General features: G+C 27.0%; 1 protein-coding gene across 3 annotated transcripts in view; it reads left to right on the top strand.

Annotated features, from left to right (window-relative positions):
- The window catches only part of LOC107168103 (neuropeptides capa receptor-like), a 145,573-nt gene that overhangs the window by 46,524 nt on the left and 84,763 nt on the right, over positions 1-14,286 (top strand). For 2 of the 3 annotated variants that reach the window (XM_089226570.1, XM_089226572.1), the window contains one exon: positions 41-360. In XM_089226570.1, the coding sequence (XP_089082696.1) occupies positions 51-360 (310 nt within the window). In that variant the 5' untranslated portion in view covers positions 41-50. Of the gene's footprint in view, positions 1-37; positions 361-14,286 lie in introns of all 3 variants that reach the window. The other variant, XM_089226571.1, reaches the window with a different exon arrangement.

Here is a 14,286-nt window from a genome sequence, read left to right as displayed (position 1 = left end):
CGTCATCTCAGTTTGTGATTATTGTGTGTTTTGCCAGCAGTTGTAGATGGATGTGTTCAAGGCGCAGTGTCGACAATACATCTGACATGAACAATACGACGAATGGATCGTATATGGTCCAGCTCGACGACGCCGCAAACGAAACGGTAGAGGGTTATTTGCTCCGAACCCGAGGGCCCAAGCACCTATCACTGAATATCGTATTGCCAATCACCGTCATCTACGTGTTCATATTCGTCACCGGAGTGATTGGTAATATCGCCGTTTGCGTTGTGATCGTTCGCAATAACTTCATGCACACGGCCACCAATTACTACCTGTTTAGTTTAGCTGTATCCGATCTCACACTCTTACTCCTTGGTAAGTCTCCAATACAATACAACTGCTTTTGACATAATATTATATCATGACATTAAACGTACGTCTTATACAACATACAGGTGATCCATTTAAATGGGTACACTAATTATCTCGAAAAGTATTGACTTTTTTTAAATTTTTAGGTTTATGTTTTTCTAAAACCGTATAATAATTTGATTTTTTTTACCTAAATATTTAATGTGAAACAACTATTCATTTTTGATTTTCAAATGGTAACATATAATAAAAATATTATGAATTAATAAAACCATTTTTTCATGAATTTACGTGTTAATATTTTATTTGTTGTTGATTGGTTTGTGAGATACAGCTCCTCAAAGTATTGGTGGTTTTTATTATTTCTCCAATAATTGTAAAGACCAGGAGCTAGTGATAAATTCGATATCGTTGAATCCATGGAAACTAAATAAATTATAATAAAAGATTACTATTGCACTTTGAACCCTAATCATTTATTAACTTATCGACTAGGTTAATAGGACATTCAATTAATCAGGTACCAAATACAACAGTTATCAATATTGTTACCTTATCGAACAATATCGAATTTATTAGCTATAGCTTCTAGTATTTACAAATGATGAAACAGTTATAAACAATGCCGCATTTACTGATTATAACACCTCCTTCAATCACCAATACTTTAAGGAGCTGTATCTCGCAAACCAATCAATGAAAAATAAAAATATTAACGAATAAATTCATATTAAAAATGGTTTTATTAATTCATGATATTTTTATTATATGTTACCATTTGAAAATCAAAATTTGATAATGGTTTCACCAATAAAAATAATGGTGGAAAAAATAAAAGTATTATATGGTTTTAGAGAAACATAAACCTAGAAGTTGAAAAAAAAAAAATTTTAAAAAGTTATTACTTATTGAGATAATTAATGTGCTCACTTAAAGAGATCACCCTGTATTCAGAAGAAATCGGTGACTATAATATTTTAACACGTGCATGATATTTGACGAAGAAACGTAATTATCGAAAGTAAATAACGTGCAAGATAACAATAACACGATTATATGGGCAACTTGTAGGCAATTAATTTGCCTAGGTTAGGTTAGATATAAAGAAATTCATGGGAATACAATATTACATTATATCATATTGTAATGGATAACTGGTGAATTTTCAACTATGAAGATTGGTGTGTAATCTGTATGATAGTGTAATGTAAATAACTTAATCTAATTATAAAATCAAGATGTTTTACCTCCTTTAAACAAAATAGCTTGAATAATAAAAAAAACGGGAAAGTGGATATCACTCTGTTGTATAGTAGGTTATAAGTGGGTTACTGTAATGGATGGAATTAAATTTGAATCTAATAATGTTATATCATTGTATTCAAAAAACGATTCTGAGCGGAGGCAGTTTATCTGTCTAGGATATTATATTATAGATTATTATTACTTATTAAAATACTTGACTTTCCTATGAACATTTTTTATTTTTTGATAAAGGTAGATAACCTTAAAAGGAATCTTGAATTAAATTTCCAAATCTTAGATTTAAAAAGAAAAACTTTTATGAATTTCTATCTAAGGTAATTTGAGCATTTAAATATTTTTAAACTGCTATTGTAAAAATATGTTCGAAGCCTTGTATTAAATTTTCAAGCTTTTCTACCCAACAAATAAATTTTTATCGATAAAAAAATTGATAATGATTGAAAATTGCATACGCCTATAAATAGTTCAACTTAAGTCGGAATTTTTTTAAAATTTCATGGTCAATAGAATATACTTATATAAACATTCGGTGAAAATTGTATGTATCAATGGTCATTTTTTAAAGTTACATCAAAAACCAAAATCGATTTTGTCGAAATAGATTTTAATATCATGCTAGTGCTTGTACTTGGCATATTATGCAGATTTTTCACTGACAGGTCTTTTCAATTGAAGCGGTGCGAGAGATTGAACTTACTTGGTCTCTAAAAGCGATGGAAACTCTTCCACAGCTTAAGATTAGACTCAGTATTTTTTTTCACTTACTATAATAAAATAGTTTTTTTAAAAAATGTAAAGAAATGGGTTTCATTATTACGATGTGTACATAATTGTATAGCGTTTAATGCGCTCAACGTAATTATTTTTATTTCATTGTTTTTGATTAATTTTATAACATTTACAATAGTTTGGCCAGTTGTACTAAAAGTTGTTAGTTTTACAAATATGTCCAATTATAAATTCCTACATATTAATAATGATATCACTATAAAACCGAATACCAATAGCTATAAATCGTAGTAACTATATTGTACCTACTTAAAACATTAGTTAAAGTAAATAATCTACTTAATCTTGCTATTATTACTTACTACTAAAATAATGGAATTATAATATCTGTGATGTAGGTACATACTCTATACACTATATGCCTTTGTCTGGCTATTGATACATTTACAGTGATTTGATAAAGGCATAATACAGCATTACGTATTGTCATGTTTGCTATTTGTTAATGTTTTTGTATGATGTTTGTGCGCGTTTGGTTATCCCTTAAACGACTTATCATTCAAATATATATTTATGAACTCCATTGTAAGTGCATAAAAGAGCTGAATAAAATAATTCCAGTGACAGTGTTAAAACATGTGAAATACATTCATATATTGTATTTTTGGTCCATACAATACAACTTTCTAAGTATATTGTACTTTAGGCTTAAAGTTTAAGAATAAAATATATATTTGCATATGATTTTTTTATCTATTATATTATCAACTATAAGATAAGTTATATGATTTTAAATGGTTAATAGATGACACCTATAGTGGTTTCTGCTAGAAATTGTTAGTAGTTAAGTTATTAATACACAAGTAAAAAAGTTTTCTATAGCGAATGCAATATGCATAAATACTTCATTTTTTAATGATTTATTATAAAATTTTAGTTAGAAATTAAAATCGTAAATTACAATAAACGAGGTAATAATGGTAAATATAGAAAAACAAAATTATTAGATACATTAATCGTATTATACTATGTATGTCGTATATAATTTTAAGGCATTGTGATCTAATTTTAATAAATGCAGTTAATTAGTCAAACGTGTTTCAGTAAATTGACTTCATAGTACTGTTGTGTGATTAATATTAACAATTATTATTAGACATTTATAATATTTATAATAGGTACCTACACATTTGTTAATAACAATTTGTTTTTGAAATTCTTTAAAAAATAATGTCAACAAAAATCTAAAATAAAACGTTATTTGTTTTCTTTTTATCTAATTTGGTTTAACTCTTTGAAAAAAGGAAACAAAAAAATGTAAGAACTTTTCCAAGTTCAAATTTACTATTGCAATATGAAGAAAGGAAACGTTAAGAAGTGAAAAAATCGAGAAAAATGTTCAAAATATAGTCCATTTAATAATGAATAGTCCCCGTACCTATGAGAAATAAAACCTAAAGAAAGAGAAGCATAATGGATAAAACAAAGTTTTTTCTTAAGTTACATTTTATTTATAATTAAAGTTTATAAATAAATTGTTCAGCTATATTATAGTTTGGGTAATATCTTTAAGCTACAAGTTATAGTACAATGGAAAAATTCGAATTTCAACAAAATAAAATATAGACCTTGTTAGCGATATATTAAGTAAAATAATTATAAAAACATACAATCATATATTTTAAAAATTAAAATTAAAATTCTATCACAACAATAAATATATGGTAAGTTTTAATAGAACTAAAACTTCGTTTTCTAATTTAAGTTATGGTGAACTTTTATGGTTATAACTTGTTCACATTAAATTTTTCATATTAGTGTTAGCGAAAAAGTACCTTTTATGGCGGTCAGCCTTTGAATTTGATTACTGTTTCAAGTTAAATCATATTTTTCGACATTAAAAAAAAAGTAGGAAAATTGTATTTTCTGAACTTGGTATATATTGATTTCTATTTTATTACAAATAATTTAAATTAATTGTATACACTCTTGGAATATTATGATAATATTGTTTCAATAAACAATTTAAATTACTAGGTATTTGACTTGATTTTTTTACGAATTCGAGACACTTATCTCTATGATTTCATGATGGTCATGGAACCACTACAATATTAGGTATATTATTTATATGGTTAATTGATATTTGATAGGTATTATAATATAATAATATACATTGAATATATTAATTGTATAATGTATAAAAATAAAATACATTTATACTTTAATGTACATATTGTACACATAATATTGTATTATGGTTACTTGTATTCAAGGCTGAGCAAGTTAATGATTTTTTTTAACTCAGTTAAGTTAAATTAAAATCTAAATCAAGTCAATAGTTAAAAGTTAATTCAAAATGTTCCATCAATTGAATTAAGTTAAGAGTTAACCAAAATTTAATATTAACTTTTTAACTCAAGTTAAGTTAAAAAAGTTTCTTGTTTTCTTACAGGTAAAACTAAAATAATCGGTATCTAAAATTGCTCATGTTATTAGACCAAAGAACTATTACTATTTTATGTGTGCAAAAGCTAACAGTACACATTTTGATAGCATACTTATAACCTTATAAAATGTGTACCCACCAGCAATTTGTATTCCTACAATAGTTCACAAAATTAAATTAAATTAACTTAACTTGTTTAAATGTAAAATTAACTCATGTTAATTAAAAGTTAATTCAAAAGCTCCTAAAGTTATTAATTAAGTTAATAATCATAAAAAAAAATACTTATTAAGTTAAAAAGTTAAATTAACTAAACTTTTTAACTTAACTTTAACTTATTAACGCGTTAATGCCCAGCCTCGCTTGTATTGGTGAGATAGTGTGTACCAAAAACACTGAAGGCAGCAGCTGAAATTCAAGTCTTCACATGCCTATACTATATACTTGCTAGCTTACACAATAACACCACTGCACATACCATTATCTACATAAAATTTACGACGATCGCGGTGACAATACGATTTATTGTTCAATTCTTTGTCATTATCGATCACGACCAAGGTGGTCGGAAATTGAATTTTGCTAAGGGCACTATATTACGAGAAACTTTAATATCATATTTTATAATATTGTTACAAAAATTATTTACACATGAATTTAAATTATTTAAAATAATTATGATTATGATTTCTATACAAACCGATATCTTTTTATTTAGTTATTTGATTCCTAACTGGGCTCTGCTTATATAACAACTATAGCTGAATTCCCTGTTTCATCTGTGTGTAATTTTGGCTTTTAAAAATGAAATTCTTAAATCAACACAATTTCACTTAATGCTACCAAGTTCTAAATAGCAATAGTAGCTGTGTTATAAATAAAACAGAAATAATAATGATATTTACAAATGATTCTATAATTATAATTTAACTTTATTTATGAATATTTACAAATGATTCTATACATAAATTATGTATATAATGCTTAATTCTAATATGGCTTAAGTCAAAACCTCTTGATATACCACATTTATTTTAGAGTTTTATTTTGTGGTGCATATACGTATAAATGGGCAGGTCTTCAAACTCTAGAAAATTCCACGTACAAAGTTGTTCATGTGAGAAACAGTTATTTTCCAAATCTACACCGCAATAAGTTAAAGTCTGACCTTGGGCTTTATTTATTATCATTGCAAAATAGTTTTCTATTGGAAATTGAACTCTTCTAAACTTAACTGGAAATTCGTTTGGGTATAATGGTATTTTCGGTCAAAAAAATTTTTCTCCTTTTGCACATCCTGTCAAAATGTCAGATTCAATTACATTTTTTGATGTACCCGTCCTCACCACGACAGAACAGGAGAAAGTATTGTAAGGCATCATATGATCATGTAATTCATTTATACGTTCAAAGTATTACTACGACTATTCAAAACTATATCATGATACTGACTTCATTAACTGAAGGTGCATTAAAACGTTCAGGATGATTGCCATTAATTATTCGTTTTGCATGTATAACTATATTTAAGTTTAATATTTAAAATTACACATAAAAATTTATTTTTACCGATTTTAACCCTTTATAATCAAAATCAGGTGACGTGGTGGATCTCAGGAAAGTATTTGGAACAACTCCGTGAAAATAAAAATTGGAAAAAGTTAAATAACGTCGTCAAAAAATTGGAACATAAAAAAAACCTGTTCTTTTATATATTATGTAAGAATAGACACGTAATTTGTTCAACTATCATACGGTATAAATTCTAAATCTAACTTAAATTATTCATTAATTGAATAGTTACCTACTAGCACAGTTTTAAGTTGAATTTAAAATGTTTAAACGAAACCCTTTTTCTTGGTGTCATAAAAAAAACTGTTGATATTGTTTGAATGAATGTAATAAACTAGCGAATAATATTTAAAGATCGTATCATATTATTAGATAGTCATACAATTTAAATTATGTATTAGTATTAAACTATTAACACATACCTACTTCATAATTCAACACTCTAACTGTTAGAGCCTAACATATTCACTTTATTTTGTTGGTAAACTTTACGCTCAATGAAATTCCACTGATAAATATTTATCATCCATGAGTCAAAACTATCTAGTAATAATAGTAATAATACCTATTAGATAATCTATCCCACAAAAAAAAATTTATTTTAATTTACCTTTGAAAAAATATTCAGCATTTTGAACTTCATGTCATGTTCTAACCATATTTTTCTCATATAAATTTATTAAAATTACAACTCTAATCTCGAGAGTAGTATATTGACTGGAGTTAATTTTCGAACATCATGTGACGTAAATATACTGTGATGAATGTTGATTGAGTCTCGAAGGTGTGCCAGGATTTAACTATCCACCTACAATCCTATGGAGAAATGTTTTGAACCTTTTTTAAAAATCTACTCACGTAGATTAGAAGTTGTGCTACCGACGTTTAAATTATTTTATACAGATTAAGAAAATCACCGACAGAATCTATTCAGTAAATGAATATACTAATATTTGACTTCACAATGTATAATATTTTTAAAGAAAAATTGTATAATATACTTAAGTGAATCACTTAAATAATAAAACCTGAAATTGTTGATCTTGATTAAATTCAAAAAATGCATTTCTAATTCTAGGCTATATTGTAACTATGGAATTTTGTAATTTAAAGTGTATAATGACTTTAATTTAGAATAATATTAATAACTCATTGGGATTTCTCATTTGAAAAATAAAACTCGATAGCGTAGTGTTATATATTATATATATATATAAATTGATAGGCTGTAAATACGAAATAATAATAATTTATTTTACAATAACTTATAGCACTTTTTATTTTTTTAATGATACAGTGATATACAGTGGCTTGTGTGGCCCAGTTATACACTCATTTGCGTACACGCACAAAGTGTACGCAACGGCTGACGTTGAGCTAGCTCGAATTTGTAACTACGGGTTTTTTTGTGACAAAATCCTTGCCACACATACATTGGGTCTTACAAACTAAGCATCTCCACTACAAATAGCCGATGGCCATATTTCCGGGATTATAATCAATAAAAATAATAAAAATTATTTACGTCATATTGTTTATGTATTTTCGTATTGAAAATGCCAAATAATTGGTTATTTGCATTCAGGGTGTTTACCAAGTAAGCCCAATCCATTTTTTCTTCATTAATGCAGTTATTCTAAACCAGATTTTTTAGAATTTTTAAATATATCTACTCAAAGAGAAAAATATTTTACAATAAACACTTGGAATTTTTTATTATTATAAAAAAATGTCTTGTAACGATATCAATTACTTTTTTCAAACGAGAATCACCCTTTTCCTATTTAAAAATTAATTAATCAGTTGACTTTTTTTTATATACTCAAACGTGCCAGGATTACATTTCAAACAGGTAGTTATTGAATTATTTGACTTTATGTATAGATAAGAGTCCTTGATAATGGATTTAAAAGATGTATGGATATTTGAAAATATTAGTGATTTACATTATTAACTTGTAAATATTGTGAAAGTATAATAAAACTAGATCTAACATTATATCTATTTAATATTTCTGTAAACAGTTTTTAAGGACTAATATTTTTAGTTTATAAAAATTTTTCAACGAGCACGCTGGCTCACATTAACTGCCTCCACCAACAGGCCTTCTCTCAGGTCTTTAGTGGTGCCCTTATTCCGATCTCAAATTTTCTCTTTTTAATACTCATCCAAAAGCATAATCATAATAAAATATTCTTAATTTTGCACTGCAGACAGGCCTATAAATGTGATAGTCTGAGCTTTATCCTTTTTTTCTTGCTCTCCATCACTGCTATTATTATAGTTGTATTAATTGTATAAGTCAATATACAATAATATAAAATAAAACCTAAAAACAATATAATATATTTATGTAAAAATCTTACTAATAAAAACATTTTTAAACAACTAATCGTTCGAATTTAAAGTAAGAAATAAAATACATTAAAATTAAAAAAATCTATTAATAATTTACAGTAAAAAAGTGGGGATTTATTTGAATAGCACACTTTGTATCACAACAGGACACTATTTTATTTTATGAATTGTATAAAAATTCTCATAAATCTTAATATAATATGATCTTTAAGTATGATATTTAAAAATTCAAAAAATCATATTTTGAATAACTGCATTGTTTAAGAATAAAAAGTGGACGTGTATGCGTTAACTGAATTACTTTTTAGTACCTATATCATTGAATTATTATGTAGATACAATTATGAATTTTGTATTATACAACTATCATTGTTTTTATTTTGTGTAATTTCAACTAACGATACTATCAGAACGATTCAATTTTAAAAGCTGTGTATTATTAAAACAATTGATTATTTGTGTTCAATTATAATGAGGTATATGTTAGCTGACTGATAAACAATAAATATTTACATAATAGTGTGATAAATAATACCATAAATATATTATATTGAGTAAACGCTATTTAATACATTTAGTCGTGACTATGCTTAACAATATAACAAATTATAATGTAAAAATCTTTTATTTACAATTCACTCGCATGATTACTTTAATTTCTTTAAATTTTTAATAAGTGCCTAGTAAAAGAGAAATTAATATTCTTATGTTGATTTTAAATTCTGAAGCATTTATAAAAAACATAATAAAACAAAAAGAAAGTTTAAAACAATTATTATTTTTCACCACTAAATATCAAAACTGAGGGGACTTTTAGCTATTTAATTATAAAAATATCAAAAAATTTTCATACAATTCAATTGGTTACTTCATAATTTATTGTGGTTAGGTTATATATATATATACACATTGTTTTTTTATTATAAGATTAAGGCTTCATACCGTATAGTTATTAGCCTACACTTGAAACAAATCTAAACAGGAATACAGTGTTTAAAAATATTTACAATTATGACTATAATGAAAAAAAATGTAAATTCCTTCGGTTTTGTTTCACTAAGAGCAAGTTAGAGGGATGTTGGAATGTGGAAAACTGTCCGTCCTTCAGCATATTTTGGGCACCTAAAGATGAGAGGTTATCCTTACAAGTGTTGCATTCTGGAGCAGGTTCTATGTAGTTGAGAAAGGAGTGAATGAGGTGTGGATGACCTAATTCTTTTACAGGTTATGATGACTTCGACTCTGTTATACATATAACTATACTCTTGAAATAGTTGAAGCATAACGCAATTTCTTTGTCAACGCGTGTATTATTTCCTATTTATATCGGGAAGCCAATAAGTAAGTTTTAAATGTAATTGTTATTTGTTCATTGATGTAAAGATAAAGTTTTCGGCCAGGTTAGTGGTATGGATATAATATAAAGGATTCCTGACTTTAATTTTATATCAGACATACTTTAAACTGTATAATTAAACGAATATTACACATTAACTCTATGAAATGCCAAAATAAGTTTTTGATCGAAATTGTAAGTGTCTAGGATTATTACATTTTTAAGTAATAAATTTTCTGAATGAAAAGAATCTCAACTTATTCTGTTAAGAAAGGATACTACAAATATTATGCGTTTTATGTCATATATTTTCTTTGTATTTTCGAAATTATACTTGAGGAAATGACTTATTTATTAAATATTATTTGTGTTGTATGTTTAATCGAGAGACGTATACTATAGCACTATGAAACTTTTGAAACACTTCTTTTACTCTTTTAGTATTTACTTTTGATATAGCAGGAGTAAAATAAGTAATTTTAAATGAAGTAACTTAAGTAATATATTATATTAAATATATCTGATAAATTGTTGAAAGACTTCAGTCATGAAAACAATTGAAAATACACAGTGTCCCGTGAATGAAGCAGAAAACCTCTCAAAAATAACAAAATAAAATATTAGATAGCGATATCCACAGTGACATTAAGCTTATGATCTTAAGCCCTTGCTTTTGAATATTAAGGTATATAAATTAAAGTTAAATAAAATCTATAATTATCGTAATCATTTTTAATAAAATAAATAATAAGACTGTTTTTTATAAAATTATGTATTTAAAATTTAAAAAATAAAAATTCTATATCTGTATATTTTTAAAGGTTGCCTTATTTTATGAATAATTTTAATAAAAATGATGAATATTAGATTGGCTATTGATAATTCTATGAACATATAAAACATGAATGCATGGATAATACTGTAATAATGTCAATCTGTTAAGTTTTTTTTTTTTTTAAGAACATCACCGTCTTCCTTCAATAATATAGTATAGCTATTTAGTAAAGTATTAATACTACTAGTGCATGTATAGCTTATTATAATTTATGTTATTTAAATATTCAACCAATAAAATGGCCTTGCGCTATTATATGATCGAACTGTTGAGACATTAAATATACTTAAAATAACAAATTGTTATATATAATATATAGTTATAGATGGATTTTTGAACATACAAAAACATTTTTCAAAAATACAGCAAGAAAAAACTTGGAAACATCTATTTATATATAATAAAAACGGTGGTTTTTGTTGTATAACTGTATAAGTATCCAAATATTATTTTGTTTTTCAAGTTAAGCATTAGAAAAAAAAACTTCCATACATAATCTTTAACTTATGTTATTTATATTTTAAAATGGTTGGACTATACCAGGACCGGCTCTAGTTTTTCAGCGCCCATTGCAATTATTACTTCGTCGCCTACCTAACTTAGCCCTTCACCCTCTTTTTAAAAATCTAAACAGGTAACCACGCCCCCTAGCTGATTTTGGCTCTCCACTGCCGTCACACGTCAGTATACAATCGTTGTCAAGTGAAATTATAATCATAATATATACTAAAAACTATAATTTTTTTAAGCCACTATATTTGTATAATACACTGGCAATATTGTATGAGCCCAATCATAGATCTCAAGGAACGTGTGTGATACAAACCGTATTCCTTGCAGCAAATCAACGGACCCTTAGGTATATTACGAATCGTGTATGTATGAATGTCTGTGTCCCTATACATATCCAATGAGTATTACTTGAACATATTATGTACATACGTATTATGAGTGTATACTAAGGATTCGCTATAATTAGATAGAATTACCGTATGAAAATCTAAATTCACACTTTCTCTTCTAATTTCAAACAACCATCCTACACTCGGCCCACCCCTCCACTCCTACAGCCACTATCGATTTGAACTCTCAACAGAATTCATTAACTGCGGTCGTATAATATGATATATATGTATATGTATATATATATATATATATATTATGTAAACGGTCTCGGCTGAATTGCAGCAATTGTTTATCATAGTTCACATATAATATAATATATAACATACACGATTTGTACAAACCGACCAATGAACTATAATGAACGATATTCATATACGCACACATCACGTGTAATAATTCTTGTTGTTAATAAATATATATTGTATATACCACATAATAATATAAGTGCTCCTCACTGGAACTAGGACGGTGAGCCGACGGTTTGCGAGCCGATAGCCGACGAGCCGACAACTGACGAACCGACAACTGACGAGCCGACAACCGACGATCCGACAACCGACGATCCAATGCGGTGATGTTGGGTATTATTATTGCGATAAAGATATTATATTATGTACCTACCTATATCCAAATTTTCCAAATTATATTAATATTTATCAAAGCAATTATTTGCGATAAGATATCGAACCAGTATTATACATTATACAATATAAAACCGAAGAGCCGATGTGTTGTGCTTTAATGTTATATTGAATCATCATTGATTCTTGTACCTTCGTCGTCTTTTATTTTATAATAATGGAGTGTTATTTGTTGAACAAAAACCTTATTATATATGGCTATGTTATGGTCAAAAATAAAGTGCGTGAAAATCGGTACTACTGGGAATGTGAAAAAAGAGTCCATTGAAAAACTTTAGAAACAACTGAAAATTATAATATCAGAACTACGACTGATTGTGTCAATTGTGTACATAAACTTCGTGGCACGCCTATAGATCATAACCATGCATCCGAAGCACATATGGCAACAGTTATAGATTTTCGATCAGATTTGAAAAACGAGCACATTCGACACGTGATAAACTCTCGCGAATATTTCAAGAAGTAATTAGTAATATACCTTTAAGAATTCAATCATATTTACCTGGTTCTGAAGTTGTACGGAAAATTATTAAACGTAGAAGAAGAAAATCTTTACCAGTTGAACCAACAACTTTAGAATATGTTAAAATTCCTGAAAGCCTACGAAATACTTTTGCCGGAGTATTATTTCTATTACGTAAGTCTAAAATAGAAAATGATAAAATATTGATTTTTTCAACTAAATTTGAAATTTAAAAACTTATAAGAGCTAAATTTTGGATTATGGACGGGACTTTCAAGACAGTCCCAAATATATTTTTACAAATGTACACTATTCACGCACCAGTTGGAGGGATAAACTCGAGAATTCTTCCATTCGTATATATTTTAATGTCAAGTAAACATCAAAAATGTTATGAACATTTTTTCAAGATCTGATTGAGATAGGCAATAACTATGGTTATGAATTTAATCCAGCATGACGTATTATTACTGATTTCGAAAAAGCAGCAATTAATGCAATAGAAAATATATTTCCAGAATGTGTCCAATAAGGATGTTTTTTTCATTTAGCACAGAATGTTTGGAGGAAAATTCAATCGTGTGATTTGGCTACTGATTATGATACCGATGAATATTGTTAGTTTACAATTATGATATATTCCTGAATTAGAACCAAATGACATATTAGCAAAATTAAATGAAATAAAACAGTGTATACCAATCGAGATTTATAGTTGGTTTGATGAGACTTATGTAAATGGGAAAATTCATCGAACATTTAGAAATGGAACAATATCCCGGTCTCCACCCTTATTTCCACCAGAATTTTGGTCAGTAAGTCATAACAACAAATTGAATATACCTCGAACTCAAAACAAGGTAGAATCATGGCACAAACGTTGGGAGACTTTAATTGGAGTGGATCATATTGGCTGTTTACATATTGTTTCAGAAATGAAAAAAGAACAAAATTATACAATAGGTTACCTAGTATACTAGTGTAGTAATACATAATTTATTTAACAGTATATATATTTCATTGATAATTCATAATTAAATCTGGTGTTATAGGTCAAATTGAACTTATACTATAGGGTAACTAATGCTTCGACAACATCCAAAATATGCTGCTTGTAAGAAACGGTTGAATAATATTATTAATGATAAATGTAGATTAAAACGTGGACGTCCCATGACCTTTTGGTGTGACAGCTCCACATTATACAGTAGCTGTTGCTACTTGTAGCGTCAATATCAAGCTATACAATTTGTCATTATTAGATCTGTTATACTATCATATTGTAATATTATTATTTCAATATTGTTATTGTTAAACTATCGTTATTATTATTATTATTACTATTATTATTATTATTATTACTTAAATCAT

This window comes from Diuraphis noxia, unplaced genomic scaffold (genome assembly GCF_037042655.1).
Source record: "Diuraphis noxia isolate RWA-SAM2 unplaced genomic scaffold, SU_Dnox_SAM2 contig0004, whole genome shotgun sequence".
Taxonomy (NCBI): Eukaryota; Metazoa; Arthropoda; class Insecta; order Hemiptera; family Aphididae; genus Diuraphis; species Diuraphis noxia.
This window is presented reverse-complemented; position numbering and strand designations above follow the sequence as displayed.